General features: G+C 35.8%; 3 protein-coding genes across 3 annotated transcripts in view; 1 reads left to right on the top strand and 2 right to left on the bottom strand.

Moving 5' to 3' along the window:
- Nucleotides 1–4,786, top strand: part of LOC111444770 (glutamate decarboxylase 1) — a 5,946-nt gene extending 1,160 nt beyond the window's left edge. Inside the window, exons 3-7 of the mRNA XM_023082806.1 lie at nucleotides 2,007–2,207; nucleotides 2,303–2,517; nucleotides 2,596–2,849; nucleotides 2,932–2,984; nucleotides 4,165–4,786. Of these exons, the coding sequence (XP_022938574.1) occupies nucleotides 2,007–2,207; nucleotides 2,303–2,517; nucleotides 2,596–2,849; nucleotides 2,932–2,984; nucleotides 4,165–4,614 (1,173 nt within the window). The 3' untranslated portion in view covers nucleotides 4,615–4,786. The remainder of the gene's footprint in view (nucleotides 1–2,006; nucleotides 2,208–2,302; nucleotides 2,518–2,595; nucleotides 2,850–2,931; nucleotides 2,985–4,164) is intronic.
- Nucleotides 4,787–5,542: 756 nt separating this feature from the next.
- On the bottom strand, nucleotides 5,543–6,615 carry LOC111444924 (universal stress protein A-like protein). Its single transcript, XM_023083060.1, has 4 exons — nucleotides 6,289–6,615; nucleotides 6,094–6,203; nucleotides 5,850–5,968; nucleotides 5,543–5,771 (listed from the first exon to the last, which is right to left on the bottom strand). Exons 1-4 carry the CDS (start codon nucleotides 6,479–6,481, stop codon nucleotides 5,669–5,671), a joined length of 525 nt encoding a protein of 174 aa, XP_022938828.1. The 5' UTR covers nucleotides 6,482–6,615; the 3' UTR covers nucleotides 5,543–5,668.
- Nucleotides 6,616–6,812: 197 nt separating this feature from the next.
- On the bottom strand, nucleotides 6,813–16,367 carry LOC111444923 (pre-mRNA splicing factor SR-like 1). Its single transcript, XM_023083059.1, has 5 exons — nucleotides 16,215–16,367; nucleotides 14,126–14,439; nucleotides 12,943–13,023; nucleotides 9,041–9,112; nucleotides 6,813–8,041 (listed from the first exon to the last, which is right to left on the bottom strand). The coding sequence occupies exons 2-5, from the start codon at nucleotides 14,411–14,413 to the stop codon at nucleotides 7,097–7,099; spliced, it is 1,386 nt and encodes a 461-aa protein (XP_022938827.1). The 5' UTR covers nucleotides 14,414–14,439; nucleotides 16,215–16,367; the 3' UTR covers nucleotides 6,813–7,096.
- Nucleotides 16,368–17,802: the final 1,435 nt, after the last annotated feature.

Genomic DNA, 17,802 nt, shown 5'->3' with positions numbered 1-17,802 from the left:
TTTCAAAAAAAAAAAAAAAAAAAAAAAAAAAAGTTTAATAGGTTTCATATTAATAAATTAATTGTTTAATCCTTTTTATCCCAGCGAATAAAACATTAATCATACATGATTCAATATTCGAGTTATAATATAATTTTAGGATCACATAAACCTTTATGTGTTGTCATATAGTTTATTATAATATGATTTTACATACATACATATATTTACAATAATAAAACATTTTTCTTAAGAGATAACAACAAATATTTTTTTAATTTAAATATATTAGTTTAAAAGAACTTTATTCCATAACCATTCATTCATTTTGCATGTATTTTTAAATTTGTTATAATTTATTCTCAAAATATGTAATAATTGCGTAAATTTTTATAATAAGAATATAAAAATTAAAATAAAAACTTTATCAAATAGAAACTAAATTAAAAAATTAAAAATGATGTGAGGGGAAGCCTGAAATCTTGGGGAGAAGCCTAGAGTGAAAAACTCAAAGAAACAATATCTCCTGCTATCAGAGCCAGATAGCAGACGATGTGCCTCATTGGTTGGGAGGAGAATAAACCACCATTTATAAATGACAATATCTACTAGTGTAGATCTAGGCTGTTACTGATAATAGTTAGGGAATAAGGACAAAAACATGCCTAAATAATAATAATAATAATAATAAATAAAAATAAAAAAGGGAGGGGTGTGGGACATTATGAGATTATTTATATAAAGTCAATAGACTTTTTTGATGATTGGTATTGGCGTGAAGACAAAGCGTGTAAGCCTTATTGGGCCTCCCTCCATTTTTTATCCCCATTTCACTCTGTCCATTCCGGTGAAGACGCGTTTTCAAAATAATAATAATAATAATAATAATTATAAAAGCAAAAATAATTATTTCAAGTGCTTCATTATTTTATTTTTTTTGGAGTTACACTTTTACCATTGATTTTTTACTACTCCTTGCTGTTATTTATGTTCATTATTGAATGAAATAAAAAGTAAATTAAAAATCAAAAGAAAAAGAAAAAAAAAAAAATCTGAGATTTATGGGTCTTCGGAATGGAACCCACCGTCGGTATGGGAAGAGACAAAGAAGTAGTAAGCTTAATGGGCCACAAATGGCCCATCCATTACCAAACTTGTCACCTCATGCTATTGGGAGGGAACTTAATATCACACTTTTCTCCTCCTAATTTTGTCTTTGATTTAAAATATTATTATTTAGAGAAATTAAAATTTCATAATTTTTCCTCAATAAAACTATAAAATGGAAAGATAATAATTAAAAGGCGTTTAAAAAAAATTACTAAATTCGATCCATCAACCCCACCCAACTCAACTAGTATATGATTTTATGGACGGATTTATTATTAATTTAAAATATACATTATTTTTTTTTTTTTATTTTATTTTATTAATTTTTTTATTATGATTGATTCCCTAAAAACCTTTAAAAATAATTTTTTAAAATTGTTTTTGAAGATAATGATTTAAAATATATATTAAAATTGAGTCTAAAAGTTTTATTTATTTTTGTTCTCATGCCCAATTCCTATGTGGGGGACACAATCATTTTTCAGTCACCGATCATCTTTCTTGGACAGTTTTATCATAGGTGAAGATACTTTAAGTTAAAATGATTAAGATTCCGACTACTTTTTAAAATGAAAGAATCATTATAGATCAAATCCTTAATTAAGGTTGAGATGTTCGGGCAAACTATTGTTTTAATTTTACACTTTAATATGACTATTCCTAGGACTCCAACGGAAAAGGACGTAATTATGTTTCTAATACATTCATTTGACTAATAACAAAAAAAAAATATTAAATTTGATCAATTGAGATTTGTAATGTGTTGAGAGTGTTGAGGATCCTTGGGAGTGAGTCACACCGTGGTTAATTTAAGGGAAGATCATGGGAGCGTATGCTCATTGACAATATCATACTATTGTGTGGAGAGTCGTGATTCTTAAGAGGGAGTAATACTGGGTGCTGTGAATTGGCTGCAGAACCGATGTGTGAACATGATAGCTCACTTGTTCAATGCCCCATTGGGGGAATCCGAGACGGCGGTGGGAGTCGGAACCGTGGGATCGTCGGAGGCCATAATGTTGGCTGGTTTGGCTTTCAAGAGAAAGTGGCAGAACAAAATGAAGGCTGCAGGCAAGCCCTATGACAACCCCAACATCGTCACTGGAGCCAATGTCCAGGTATTTATGTAGTTGATTCCCATTTGGGTTACTATTTTGTTCTTAAATTTCGGCACTGATTTGCTCATATCGTGTTCGTCGTTCTAAACGTGAAGGTATGCTGGGAGAAATTCGCAAGGTACTTTGAGGTAGAACTGAAGGAAGTGAAATTGAGCGAAGGTTACTACGTGATGGATCCACAGAAAGCTGTGGAGTTGGTTGATGAGAACACCATCTGTGTTGCAGCCATTTTGGGTTCCACTCTCAATGGAGAATTCGAAGATGTAAAGCTCTTAAATGATCTCTTAATCGAGAAGAACAAGGAAACTGGGTACGATTTCTTCTCGTTTTCACTCTTTAATTGAATATAATGAAATCAAACCTGAAATCAAGCATATGATTGCCACAGATGGGATACCCCTATTCATGTTGATGCTGCGAGTGGAGGGTTTATTGCCCCATTCATTTACCCTGATCTAGAATGGGATTTTAGGCTGCCCCTTGTTAAGAGTATTAATGTGAGTGGCCATAAGTATGGGCTTGTTTATGCTGGAATTGGTTGGGCTATCTGGAGGAACAAGGAAGACTTGCCTGAAGAACTCATCTTCCATATCAACTATCTTGGAGCTGACCAACCCACTTTCACCCTTAATTTCTCCAAAGGTATATACTGTGTGTTCTTGCAGATCCTGAATGGAGTCTGATTTTGTACTTTGATGCTGAATTTGAGTTTTGTTAACTGTAGGATCTAGCCAAGTTATTGCTCAGTATTACCAAATGATCCGGTTGGGTTATGAGGTGAGATTCTCGATGAATTATTTCACGAATCTTGTTTTATCTGTTTCAGTCTTGAATTCTCGTTCGTTATATCTTTATGTTTTAGCTTCTAATAGTTATGGTTAGGAATCACGACTTTCTACAATGATATGATATTGTCCACTTTGAGCGTAAGCTCTCATGACTCTAGTCTTGGTTTTTTCGAGAGGTTTCGTATCACCAATAGAGATGTATTTCTTACTTATAGACCCTGATCATTCCCTTAATTAGTCTATGTGAGACTTCTTCCCTTTTCCCAAAAGACCTCGTATGAATGAAGTATTGTTAACCCATGATGAATATGGGACTTCCTCCCAATAATCCTCCCCTCAAACAAAGTACACCATAGAGCCTCCCCTGAGGTCTATGTAACCCTCGAACTGCCTCCTTTTAATCGAGGCTCGACTCTTTTCTCTAGAGCTCTCGAACAAAGTACATCTTTTGTTCCAGCCATGCCCTAAACTTAGTCGTGTCAATAGATTGGTAAATCCTCAAATGTCGAACAAGGGATTCCAAACGAAAAAAGGAGTCAAGCTTCCTCGAAGGCATGAAAGCAGTCAAAAAATGATAGACTCCAAAGGAGTCGAGCCTCGATTAAGGGGAGGCATGCTTTGTTTGAGGGGAGGTGTTGGATTATGAAAGTCCCACATCAGCTAATTTAGGGAATGATCATGGGTTTATAAACAAAGAATACTCTCTTCATTAGTATGAGGCCTTTTGGGGAAGCCCAAAGCAAAGCCATGAGAGCTTATGCTCAAAGTGGACAATATCATACCATTGTGGGGAGTCGTGTTCGTCTAACATGAGTTACTTTTGACTACATCTTCGAGACTAACAACTTCTTTGTTCAACACTTGAGGATTCTATTGACATAGCTAGATTAAGGGCATGACTCTAATACCATATTAGGAACCACAACTCTCCACAATGATATGATATTGTCCACTTTGAGCATAAACTCTCGTGTCTTTGCTTTTGGTTTTTCCCTAAAGGCCTCGTACCAATGGAGATGTATTCCTTATAAACCCATGATCATCCCCCTCAACGCACGCCCCTTTAGGCATCTATTGATGAGATAAATGGGCAAGAGATAAGCTTAGTCATACACTCATACACCCAAATCCCTCAATCTAACAAAGTAGGTACCATTTTTGTTCATCAGGGATACCAAAACGTGATGGAAAATTGCAGAGAGAACATGTTGGTTCTAAAGGAAGGACTCGAAAAAACGGGTCGTTTCAACATCGTGTCGAAGGACAATGGAGTCCCACTTGTGGCCTTCTCCTTGAAAGATAGCAGTCGTCATACAGAGTTTGAGGTCTCAGAAATGCTTAGGAGATTCGGTTGGATTGTGCCTGCCTACACCATGCCTCCAGATGCACAACACATAACAGTCCTAAGAGTTGTGATCCGAGAAGACTTTTCTCGCACACTTGCGGAGCGTCTAGTGGCAGATATTGAGAAAACGATGCACGAGCTCGACATCCTCCCGTCGAAGGCCGATATCAAGAACACGGTGGCGAAGAAGAGCGAACTCGAGACACAGAGGGAGATCACAACTGTTTGGAGGAAGTTTGTGATGAACAAGAAGAAGACTAATGGAGTTTGTTAAGAGTTGAAAGCAAGGGATTATTATGTCTATGTGTGAAGTGAGAGCAGATGAGCTTTGTATTTGTGGAATGCAAATGTTTGTTTAGTGTTCTTGTTGTTAAAGATGTTGTTTCTATTCAGCCTACCTCCACTTTTCAATTCTAGTGCAAACTTATCATCCCATTCCTTAAATCTATGTTGGTTGATTACTCTTACATAGAATATGTTTTCCCACCCGTCGTCGTACTCGACTAGAGTCGGTAATTGGCTTAATGCTTGTCAAAGAATAGGTGATTCAAGACCTGTACCAACCTTAGTGATATAGATCGAGATATCACTAAGTCAGAAAGGTGATGAAGGAGGATTGTTACTTGTTCACTAAGAAATGTCAAATTTGTAGAAGAATTTGACGAAATGTTTCCCTAGAAAAGGGATCTCACGTCGATTGAAGAGGGGAATGAGTGTCAGCGAGGACGTTAGATACCGAAAGTGGGTGGATTGTGAGATCCCACGTCGGTTGAATAGGAAAACGAAATATTCTTTTATAAGAGTGTACAAAAACCTCTCTCTAATAGAGAGTACTGAAAACCATATCAATCGATCTTCCATTTTGCAAATAAGACATATTCTCTAGGCAAAAAATTTTAAACAATACCTTTATTTCCATGTCTTCCCACTACCTTATCGCTTACTTTGATTTCACGTTTCTATGAAATATATACAAACTCAATCCCTACCGTCTATAGGTAGTTTTAGCTAGGTCTTTTTTTTTTTTTTTTGAAGTGGATACCTCAATACCAAGTGTAGCTCGTAATAATCTATCTTTGGAGGCATACAATGACTCTTTCGCCATCTGAGGCGTTTATTTACCTACTAAAATATCGCCCATTTCCATGCATTTTAAAAACCTTGAATGGAAGCCCGAAAGAAAAAACTCAAAGAAGACGATATCTACTGACGATAAACTTGAACTGTTACAGGTAAACAAAGAAGTATTTTGAAAGAAACATTGAACCATATTATTAGAAATAACAAAAACGTGTCTAAATATACAATAGGCAAAATAGATGTAAGAATCAAGGCTTGGAGTTTGGCAATGGCAATGGCCTCCCCTTCACCACAGTAACAGGACATGAAGCATTCTTCACAACGTAGCTGCTCACACTCCCAATCAATACCCTGCGTTTAACCAAACATTTTGGTAACCCATTTCTCTTATTCAATTTCAAAGGGGATTGATCGATAGAGTTTAATTACCTCTTGATAGAGCCTAAACCCCTGCTTCCAAGAACAAGCGAATCAAGCTTAAGATCCTCCACAGCCTCACACAATTTCTCCCTTGGATCGCCCCAATAAACCTTAGCCACAACTCTGACCTGCTTCGTTTTCAAACAAACCCATCATTAACAACTAATAATCCCTTCATTCATCAAACAAAATCACTGAAACAAAAACAGAGAGAAACAGAGAGAAACAGATTGAAACAGAGTGAAACAGAGACCCCTTTGGATGTAGCTAATGAGTCAAGAACATCAAGAACTTCTGCATCATTTCTCAGTCCATACTGCTTCTCCAACTTAATCTCTCTGAATTCCTCAAGAGGAATCAAAGCTGCAGAGAAGAAACAAAGGGTTTGTTAGAACAAGCGCATAGAAATTAAAGAGATTTTGAGAGGGGTAGGAAAAGAAAAGGGTACGTGAGCCAGTGTCTTGAAAGAGGAGCTTTCTGGGAGTATCAGAATTGGGAGGCTCAACATGGATCAAAATCAATTGATCTCCATGGGTAAGAAGGTTATGAGCAGCCCATTTTAAAGCTGATTTGCTTGTTGCAGAGTAATCCATGGCTACTCCAACTCGCCGATTGTGATCCTTCTCCATGTTTTCCGACATGTTTCGCTGCCAATATGATATGATTTCTCTGTCTCTCGCTGTTTAAGCGTTCTGTTTGAGGGAGGAGCTTTGGATTTTATAGCAATGGAAGAAGGTTCTTGAAGCTGCTAGTTAGTTTCTCTTTCGCAAGTGTTCCATACCGAAGAGGAATGTTTGTTCTTTTCTTCTCCTTTCGTATCTTTTTCCTACCTTAAATTATTGGTTTTGTTCTAAAGTTGTTGGAATCTCTTTTATCCGTAAATTTTTATTTTTAAATAGCATACAACATAGTATTCTTATCATCATCAATATATGAACGAAAACTATCCTTAAAGAAATATGGATATCTTAGAAGGAAAAGAAGTTCCAACATAAAACAAGCAGAGAAATCAAATCAAAGTCAATTAAATTCTAATACACAGCCACCATAGTTGCATGCCTAAGTCTGAGCATTCAACTGATGAGAAGTAGATTGGGAGAGAGATGATGAAAATACTGTAAAACTCAAAGTGACAGATACATCATTTTTCATTTGTTCTTCCCTTTTCCAATAGAGAAAACTAAATTGTGTTTGTTTTCTAAATAAAAAGATAAAGATGGGTGAGTTGAGTATTGAATACAGTGGAGTTCTTTCTTCTATCTCCAGGAACCACCCAATCTGATCACCTCTTCACCGCTACTATCCCTTCTGTTAATTCTTTCTTTGCTTGAATCCCCTCCTCCTCCTCCTCCTTTCTGCTCGCTCACATCACCATACATATCTTTTAGTTTTGCCAGATTGCTCGATATGATCGACGTCTTCTCTGAGGTTCTGCCCCTTGCAGGACTTGGCTCTCGTTCGTGATGGCCATGGGCATTCACTCCTGTTTGTAGACTTCGACTTCTGCTCCTGCTTCTACTTCGGCTACGACTCCTTCGGTAATGCCTTGTACCACCATCACGGCTACTTCTTTCGAAGTCCCTTCTACCATCTCTATCAGTGTAATGAGTCCTTCGATCATAATCATAACTTCGTTCTCTGTCTCGCTCCCTATCCCTGGCTTTCTCTCTTTCTCTATCTCTTTCTCGGTCCCTCTCCCGATCTCTATACTTTTCTCTGTCCCGATCATGTTCTTGCTCTCGGTCTCTATCCCTTCCCCTGTCCCTGTCCCTGTCCCTGTCATATTCTCTGTCCCTGCTCCTTTCCCTGTCATAATCTCTATCCCTGCTTCTCTCCCTGTCATAATCTCTATCCCTGCTCCTCTCCCTAGTATCTGGATGTTCACGACTTTGGCTACGGCGACTGCTTGGAGATCTTCGTAGATCATCGTTGTTATCTCTGTCGATAGCTGATGTTGGTAGCGTACGACGAACTGGAGATGAGTCCCTAGTTGAGGCACGATGTGGGGCTCGTTGTCCAAAGGAGACTGAAAGTGAAGCTTTTACAGAAGGTGGTCGCCGTGCAGTGTCTTCAGACCCCAATCGATGGGTTTCCCCTGTCACGCCTGAATGTTTGCTTGGAAGCTTCAACTTTTCGAGATTAGCTACAACTTGTCGCAAGACAGGAACTGGAATACGAGGGAAAAGAGTATCGAAGTAGTACTGCAATTGGCAAACAAAATGTGAGCACTTTTAGCTACAAAGACGAGGGATTTAAAAATAACAATACATCTAAATTGAAGTATTTTTAAGAAGCTACGAAAGATACGAGGTTAATATGTTCCAGTTAGAACATGTGAAAATAATGATCATTCGGCCGTGTAGGCAACACAACAGAATCACATAAACACCGCCAGATAACATAGAAACACAATTTTTGCCACAACGAATCACAATTTCTTCCATTTAAAAGCTGAAAGGACATACAAAATAAAAGCTTAAAGATCATCAACTCAATTATCCAATTTAGTGAAGTCACTAATCACACTTTTAGATAACAACAATGTGATAAAACCAACACCTTGGTTTCATATTTTATTTTATTCATCTTATACACTTCATTCATCTATTTCCATCATATACTACAAAAATAAAAAAAATTGAATCCAAACAATGATTGATCTAAATATGTCAAGACCATTCCTAAAAAAATTCATTCATGATCTGAAATTCGAAATATTTCGAGGAAAATTAATAGTTAGAAACTTAAGCCAAAACCTTTCTTTCCACATCACGATTAAGAAGGTTCATGAAGGGGCAAATCTCTGAAAGGTATCGCTTTAGACATGTAAAAGCTAACACATTTCGTGAAGGACTTCCTCTAATCTACCTACAAGGTGCATAAGTGGGAAATAAAACTAAAAGAAAAGGTTATATAAGGAGAGTCAAGAAAATATTGGATGCATTAGAAAAGACAAAAGACAAAAGACAAAAAAAAAAAAAAAAAAATCTTTGAACTCTAGTATACTGTATATATAAATCTTAACAATGTCTTCCAACCATGAATCGACAATGCAGTGCTCCCATTAGTTAAACACTAGAGAAATGCCAACAGCAACTCCATATACACACAAATTTATCATGTATGTGACACAAAGAAAAAAGAAAGACATAACCAAGAATCATGATATCTAAAGGGGAAATGTTGGTATATAACCTGACCTGTCCAAGGAGCAAATCACGCACATAAACACCCATTGTAGTCATTCGTCCATGGGATCCTGGTGAAAATTCCTGTAACACATCAAGTCTGTTAGTTCCAATTCTGCTTTTTGTAGCTTTAGGTTACTATTTAAATCCATTAAAAATGAAAACATGCAAACAAAACATTATGGATTTGTAAGGAAGAAAATTGTTTTCCTGTTATTTGAGGAAGGGGAAAAGGAGAGTACAAACAGCAAATGGACCGACCAAAAACCCTCCAAAAGTATAAAAAAACATGCCACAGAAAGCTGCATGTATCTGGAAATGGGAAGTTCAAGAGCACCTCCTCAATCATAAAGTTGCAGTCTTTGCTACGAGCCAAAGCGATCCCAAACGACCATAAACACCAACTCCAAAGGGAATAAGCAAAATAGGAAGTTCACAAAAAATGTTGAGGATCTTCCTCTTACCACCTATGGAGAACGCACCATTGCTGGCAAAACACAAAGGAAAGATGTCTCTAAATATAGACTTAGATGTTCACTCTCCCATGCAAAATGTACCAAGAAAAGAACTTCAACCTTTATAGATATCATAACCATCCAGCCCATTCAAAACTTGCTAAGCAAAGGACTTCAGAAGGGACCAAGAAATATGGAAAAGCAATTAACAAGAGAAACTCCGATAGAGGTTAAAGACCACAACCAGAAACTCCCTTCTCCCAGGACGGACTAGCTAATTAGGAATGAGAGAAAGAAGGGTAACCACATCCAACATCACTCAACCACTTAGGGGACACCGAAATCCAAAGTAACAAGGTGGAAATACTAGGGGAAGGCAGTAAGGAGGCCACCTAATGCAACCTTATCTGACAGATGATGAAGCAGTGAAACCAATGTTTTAAAGGTGGCATAGGAGCTTTCCAGGCTAAAAGTTAAGCTTCCCTTAAGGCGAGCTTCAATGCAAGCTAGGTTTTCGGTCATTCCCAATTAAGAATTTTATAAACGGGGAGACCAAATGAAAACTCAAAGCATTAGCAGTTCACAAAATTTTTCGTAAACTAATTCCCACGTTCAGACCGGCTCAAAGAATACAAACTATTCTTGATCACTATAGATGTATACCATAAAAGTATGTGGTTCATTAAAAACACCACAATCATTTCAAGAACAAAGCCTCATCACTAATTCTATTGCCTAAACCTCCCAGCACCACTACCTTTGAAGCTTCCTCCCACCTAACCAAGTGGGGTCCACCATCCTCATTAATTCCTTCTCATAATAAATTCCTCAATAATCTATCCATGTTTTCACACCAAAATAGAAATTCCAAACACTAGGGGGGGAAAAAAATAAAAAAGAAGTATTTGGGAACCCATACAATACCAACTAGATAAGGGTAAGGCTTCCTCCCTGAGAAAAGAATGCCTTTTTCCAAGAAAATAGTCTTTTCTAGACTTTTTCCACCACAAGGTTCCAGAAAGACAACCTCCTTGGGTTACCACCTAAGGGAAGCCCTAGATAAGAACAGGATAATTGGCTAACATCACAACTCACTTAGGAAGCCCAAGAGGTCGACTTAGAGAAATCACAATTTTAACCAACGATGGAACTCTCTCCTATTTGCCTTTAGTCACTTAGATTGGTAAAGGAGCTTCCTTTCTTGAACAAAACAACCGAGGGTGTATCATAGGTGATGTAAAGATGCAAACGAAGGAAACTCTTTGATGCCACCTTAAAACCCTCGACCACTTTCTTTTCCAAACAGAGACAATAACTACCCAAAATATCAACAAGAAGAATGAGCAGAGAAGGCGAGAGGGGTCACTTTACTTGAGACCTCTAGAGGCAAAAATCTTACAAAAAATTTTTATCGAAGAACTTTTTTAAAAATAAAAAATAAAAATCCCAATCAACATGATCAAAGGCTTTCTCAAAATCAATCTTGAAAATCACACCATTCTTTCACTTCCTATAGTATTCATGGCTTCATGAACAATCAACATTCGACCTAAGATTTGCCAGCCTGCAATAAATGCTCCTTAGGCATTGGAAATAGTAATAGGAAGCACTTCCCTAAACCAATCTGCCAAAGTTTTAGCAGTGATGTTTTATAGACATGTCACAAGTAATTGCTATGAAAGCTTTAATACTAGTTTTGACTTTCATTGGATCATAACCTATAGTGCGAGTAGTCATTGGAAGTCATTTGCATATCCCTAAAAGAAGCTTTTGTGATCTCATCTACTCCAGCTTCAAGAAAAAAAAAATACATTTTTCTCTTCCATGTCATAATAATCTCAAACATAATGAAAAATGAAATAAAAAGCAGTATTGGGTACCACACCTTATCTTTCTTTTTTACTTCAAAAAAGTGATCCCCTTGGATAACTAATAAGGTATAGGACTCTCGTTATCTGTTTTCACTTCCACTTGTGAAGGAACAAGAGCCGGAATTCAACTAGGGTGAGTGTTGTTTTCTATGGAAGTGAAGTGATGGCTTTGAACCGATATCAAATGGCCTTGCCCCTCTTTTTAACAAAAAAAAAAAAACAAAACTTTTCATTGGATAAATGAAGGGAGATTAATGCTCCAAGGATAGAAACTCCAAAAAGGAGTGAAAGAACAAAAACAAAGGAAAAGACATAGGAGAATACCTCGATGAGAAGGAAGTAACAACTTAGAAATAAAGCTCAGATAGACTATAAGAGCTACAAAAACAAAACTAAGTAGCCATGAAAAAAGCTGGCTTCAGAAGGCTTTTAAAAAAGATTCCACTACTCAACCCTTCCAACACCAAATGCCAGAGATAATAATCTAAGCCTTATAAACAGAGACATAAATCCAACCTAGGCATAAGCTTTCTTTATCAACAGCACAGCACCATTGAACTCTGCGGACAAAATATAATTCAAGAAGATAAACACTGACTTCATATAAAGATCTGACAGGAGAGCAATCACATAAGAACTTGCTTTCAGTTGAAGCTCAAATCCGATAAAGAACTTCAAAAAAATTGGATTCCACTTACTATTAAAGATACCCCATCTCTTTCCTCAATAAAGAGGAAAACCCTTCGAAGTCTAGACAAAATTAATCAAATTGAAGGGATCATTGAACTATTAAGATAATTAATTATATGATAATTAAAGAGGACAGCAGTATTACTCATTAATGATCTTGACATACAAGGTCAAAAATTACCGGGAATAATAAAGGCCACCAGTAATGAGGACTTTGGGTTTCCAAACAAAAGACCAACTGGTGGCTGATTAAGCATTATGCAGCAACAAAAATGAAAACCCCATAAAAGACTTCTCATCCACCAAGAGAAGGCAAGTATCTTCAGCGGTTGGCCGTTTATTGCACTTATCAAGCAAAGCAATTCGTAACCGACAAAATAAATGCCACAAATAAATTTCAGCCAAAGAAGAAACGCGGAAATACATTCTTCATGCATGATGAACCCCAAACCACCTTTTTTAGACTTGTACTAAAAAGAAAAAAATTTCCAGATAAGAAAAGGTTAAACTTCATTCAAACAGCACTAACCCAGCCAAGACAGCCTAACAGACAAAGGAGCAAGGTGTCCCCTCTCCAAAAGGAAGGGGTCAAATAAGTGCCCTCCAAAAGGGAGGGTTGCAGTATAAAGTCAACTGAAAGAACACAGATTAATCACTAGATTAGAAAGTACAAACAGCCTCAAGTTCAAATTCATCTCCACAAGCATATATGGCATCTCAATAATATTGAAAATTGGTCAGCGCTTATTCAATTATCAACATATATTGACGGCAGAAGAAAACAAGTTACAGTTGCATTGAAGGAAATTATAAGCCAACCACATGCATGCTAACCGTTATACTTTAGCAACAATCCACAAAATTAAGAAATCAAGCAAGCACCTTATGTATCACATACCTCTTCATCTTTAACATACGGTTCAACCCAATTCCAGAGAGTCTTTGGATCTGCAACGTATCTCAAGTACAGAAATCCAATCTGGAAAATTAATTTAAGAAATACATCAAATGGTAACAGAACCGAGTGTAAATAATACAGCTAGAACCATAACTTCTTAAACATCAGACCAATAAGGGCATCATAATAATAAGATAAGAAAGCAAATCATGCAGAAAAAGAGGCATGCAAGAATTTAAGTAACCATATTAATTCCTCTGATGTATGCAGACCTTATTAAGAGTGTAAAATAAAAAGAGGCGGCAATATCCATACAAAATACTTTGTGTACTCATCATATATCAATTTACAGTTAAATAAACTCAAAGGATTAAAATAATCTTGATATTTTAAAAAAATAAAAAAGGTCACCTCAAACCTTGGATATCTGCAAAGCAAAGCAAAGCAAAGCAAAGGCACTATTAATTTATAACGTGAGAAAGGACACAGCAACCAAAGTGACAATGCTCGTCGTTTGTTCATGACATCCAATGAGCAGGCAAGAATGTTATCGAGCATATGCATGTTTCAGGCAGTTTTATAAACTAAAGAAACAGAATAATGCAGGAACTAGCATAAAGGCAAAAGTCAAACATCAGAGGAGATTTCAAAAAAGGCTTTCTAATATCAAGTCCTAAATTTCAATCCAAATAAAAGCACAAGCTTCATCAACTCAGAATAATAAGTTTGAGAGAGAGAGGGAGAAAGGAGACCTGTGATTCTAATTGAAGGCCAATAAAATGGTGTATTTGAATGAGAAAGAGAACCTGACTTCAGCATGATTACAAGCCTAAAAGAGGAACTTTTTCTTTTCATAGAAAAATTGAAATTGTTCAAGTAGAAATTAAAAACTAAGCAAACATTCTGACTTATTGCATGCGTTTTACAGACTGAGTTACTGCTTTTGGCAGCAAATTACTCAAATTACCTACAGAAACTTTGTTGGTTGGGTGTGCACGAGTATAAATACTAGCTCTTTGTTTTCTTAATTAAAGAAGATCAAAATAATTATTTACTAAAATATGAATAAGTAGAATGGAATCCACAAAAGGAGTACACAAAACAGCCCACGACATAAAAGTTACCAATGTTTTACGTCTTTATTATAAATATGATAATTAAAGGTCAAAAGGATTCTACCTACCGCTCTGATGTAAGGGGAATCCTCGTGCTTTAGCAGCCCATGCATTTGCTTCACAGTAAGTTTCATGGTGAAAAACTTGTACAGGAGGCAGAATGCCGTTGAAGGACCACGGCAGTTCCCAGTCATCCATGGCTCCACATGATCAACTTGGTTATAAATTTCATCAACCACTTCATGGTATGTCTTCAAACGATAAAGCTCCTTAAAGTAATCAGAAGACAAAATATTCATACATAGAACCTTCTCCAGCAAAGAATCAATTGGCTTCCCGCAAGTCTTTATCTCCATTTATGGGTCAATAACTAGACATCTACCTACAGGGACAAAAAGAATACAGTCACTCTCATCGATAGCATATGAGAACTATACATGATCTATGCTTACAAAAAGAATCAAAAGAAGGACCCAACAAAAAAAAGACACCTAGAAAAGAGCATTTACTCATTTCCACAAGTGACATTCAACTGATATGAAAATCCTTCAAGTGGTGCAGCTGGCAAAAAGAGCTAGGCATCCTTCCAAAGTCAGCAGCCAACAAAGCCTTCCTTCAATCACTTTCTTGTTTAAATTATTAGGTTCCCCATACTACGAGTAGCAATGAAAATTTTAAAGCAGAAAAAGCCTTCTACTTCCTCTACAATATTCCCATGTCCAATTTCATCAACTTAAGTCATTAAGAATTTGCCTCCACAGGTGACTCACTCCCAAGTCGTATGCCTATGCCATCAAATCTTTCAACCACAAGCCACCTCTTAGCCCACTATTGGCCAAATTCAAAAAGCCCCTTGGATATAGGATGCATGATGGAAGTCTAGGCTTTAATTGTTTTTTCACAAGAGAGATTCAAGTGGGAAGGATGAATGAATCATAAAACAGAAGAAAGTAATCTAAACTGGGGTAACCTTTGAGTTGAAAAAAAGGAGACAAATTTTAGATCAAATTTTCACAACTCATCCAATTAAAAAAAAAAATGCAAGAAAATATGTATAGAGGATCAGATAGATAAAAGACTGGAAGAGTTGGATAAATTATTACATCTTGACTGTTTCAAGACTTTTCCTATTAAATTTTTATCTCAATTAACTGGAAGCCGGTTTTGTATATTCAGATCTAACTTCTCTTGTTGGGCTGTCTTTTTGTATATCCTTTTTGTTCTCTCATTTTCCCTAGATGAAAGCACGGCCTCTCATCAATAAAAAGAAAAATTTAGCACAAGGTCAATTTCTTGCTTTAGAATTGTAAGCTTGTGTTCCTTTATTAGATGAAGGCAGCAATAGAGATCTGGGTTTTCTAATTTCATACCAAAACTTATCATAAATAGTATTATATTTAAGAACCCAAATGGTTCTACGCCTTCTCCAAACCTTTAAGCAGGAAACAAATTATTTCGTACATTAAAGTTGAATCCAAAAAAAAAAAATGATGATGGATTGCATAAATGCAGTAACCTTGGCATTACACCCAAAACGGAACAGAATAAATGGATGAAAAGAATCCACAAACCATATTTAAAGAACAGATAAACCCAACCAAACCCAATAACAAGAGGATTTAGTAAAGTAAAAAACAAAAGTATCCTTAAACCACTAAATAAGAAGTAAAACAATGACGTCAAAGCACGTACAAGGCTAAAAGCTCGTCTAAGATAATAACTGCAGGTTTTGACACGAGTATGAATAGAATGAATCGTCAGAGTTCATAATTTATGTTCATCTTGGGAATAAAAAGGTAGGAAGAGGCGAAAGCTTGAGAAAAAAAACAATCCCCACAACCACCATCTGCACATTTTACAGTATTGGAAAATTCATCATCCAACAAACCGAACTAATAGAAGTCAATTGCTGAAGTTCCTTCAATCCCATCAACCCAAGCTACTTTACCCCACATATAAACATTATTTGAAGTAGCCGGATTCAAAATTTTAATTGACCGTCTCAAAAACTATAAACCCCAAAGATGCAAAAACAATCGCAACAAACACATACCGGTGGAAATCAAATTAAATAGCGGAAGCTGTAGAGTGCAGGAAGAAAGAATCTCAAAAACTATAAACCCAAAAGATGCAAAAACAATCGCAACACACACATACCGGTGGGAATCAAATTAAGTAGCGGAAACTGTGGAGGGCGGGAAGAAAGAAGCCCTAACCCGAAGTTAAAATTATCTGAAGTCGAACGGAAAAGGGAAAGACAACAGAGAGAGGAAATCTCGCAGTTCGAGGGAAGGGATCCTGCCAACGCAAGTTAGAGCTTTTATAGTGCCGGTCCCAACCGGTGACGGCCAGTCAAGATTATTGGGTTTCGGTTTCCGAATATTCGAACTTTTGGGCTTTATTCCGTTCATCACAGGCCCAAATTTTGCGGATTGGGCCTTGCAAACCAATAGCCCGGCCCAAGTCTTTCTTTTTCTTTTTCTTTTTATAATAAATAAATACTTAATGGTTCGAATCTATTTGGAATGACTTCCATGAGTTATTTTTTATTTATTTTTTAAACGATATTAACTTATTATAGTAATATTATTGATTTTTTCTAAACACCAAATCAATAAATTAACTGTCAATTAGTCATTAAATAAATTTATTTATTTATTTATTGTCTTATGTGAAAGTAACAAATTAATTTATATGCTAAAATTTATAATAAAATTTTATCCATTTGCTTACTAGGAAACAAATAGGTTTATAAATTACATATTTATCCTATAATTTAAATAGACTAATGACATATTTTAGTCGTATTTCTTACGAGCGTATACAAGTTGGGTTGGAATCTTTTTTTTACCAACCCAAAATTTTACATTGTTTGGATTGGTGACTAATCCTAATGGTTCAAGCCTAGCCACCCTCTATTTTCAAGTTGAGCGGTCGAATTATTTTATTTTAAAAATTTTACTTATCTACCAACGTTAATAATTAAAATCTCACAAAACTTAAATATTAAATATTCATAAGTGATGTATTTTTGTGTTGGACTATAATATTCATAATAATTTTAAAATTAGGGTTAAGTTGGATCGTAACCCTATATTTTTGTGTTGGTTGGGTTAACCCGTGAACAAAACAGATTTGTCGGTTTTAAAAAAAAAATCTAACTCAACTCAGACTTTATAGTTTTGGTTGGGTAATCTGAATTGGTCGACTCTCCGATCATATAAACATTCCTATAATTTATTTATAGTATTTTGACATTTATATAAGCATCTTGAACGAACGACAACCAAAACAAACTTATATATAAAAATTAAATGTCTCCTAAGTGTGGTCTTAATCAAATATATTATATTTTTAGTTTCTAAATTTTAAAATATTTTTCTATTTTGTCTCGTAATTTTTAAAATTATAAATATAGTGTACACGCGTATACCAAATTAAAAGTTTAGAATTAGATATATGTTTAAATTAATATTTAAAATATTTTCTATTCTTTAAATCATTTATTAGAAAAAAAAAACAATTAAATCAAACTATTTTAATTTATAATTTATTCATATATGCACCAATATTTCCATAAAATTAAAAACTCCCCCTACATTTGAATTTAATTTAGTTTTGGAGCAAAGGTTAATTAATATCCATTAATTAAGATTATAAATCCTTAATCCCTAGGTACCTGTTCTGAAAAGGGAAGAACAAAATCATTGGCCGTCTCGATTTGGTCGGCCTAATCCAAGGCTAT

Source organism: Cucurbita moschata, unplaced genomic scaffold (assembly GCF_002738365.1).
Source record: "Cucurbita moschata cultivar Rifu unplaced genomic scaffold, Cmos_1.0 Cmo_Scf00007, whole genome shotgun sequence".
NCBI lineage: Eukaryota > Viridiplantae > Streptophyta > Magnoliopsida > Cucurbitales > Cucurbitaceae > Cucurbita > Cucurbita moschata.
This window is presented reverse-complemented; position numbering and strand designations above follow the sequence as displayed.

Coding starts and splice junctions, on each gene's coding strand:
- LOC111444923 (XM_023083059.1), bottom strand. CDS start 14,413: ATGGAGATAAAGACTTGCGGGAAGCCAATTGATTCTTTGCTGGAGAAG. Junction 13,024..14,125: donor ATTCCCCTTACATCAGAGCG/GTAGGTAGAATC, acceptor TTAATTTTCCAG/ATTGGATTTCTGTACTTGAG. Junction 8,042..9,040: donor GTGATTTGCTCCTTGGACAG/GTCAGGTTATAT, acceptor TGCCAATTGCAG/TACTACTTCGATACTCTTTT.
- LOC111444924 (XM_023083060.1), bottom strand. CDS start 6,481: ATGTCGGAAAACATGGAGAAGGATCACAATCGGCGAGTTGGAGTAGCC. Junction 5,969..6,093: donor CATTAGCTACATCCAAAGGG/GTCTCTGTTTCA, acceptor AAAACGAAGCAG/GTCAGAGTTGTGGCTAAGGT. Junction 5,772..5,849: donor GGTTTAGGCTCTATCAAGAG/GTAATTAAACTC, acceptor GGTTAAACGCAG/GGTATTGATTGGGAGTGTGA.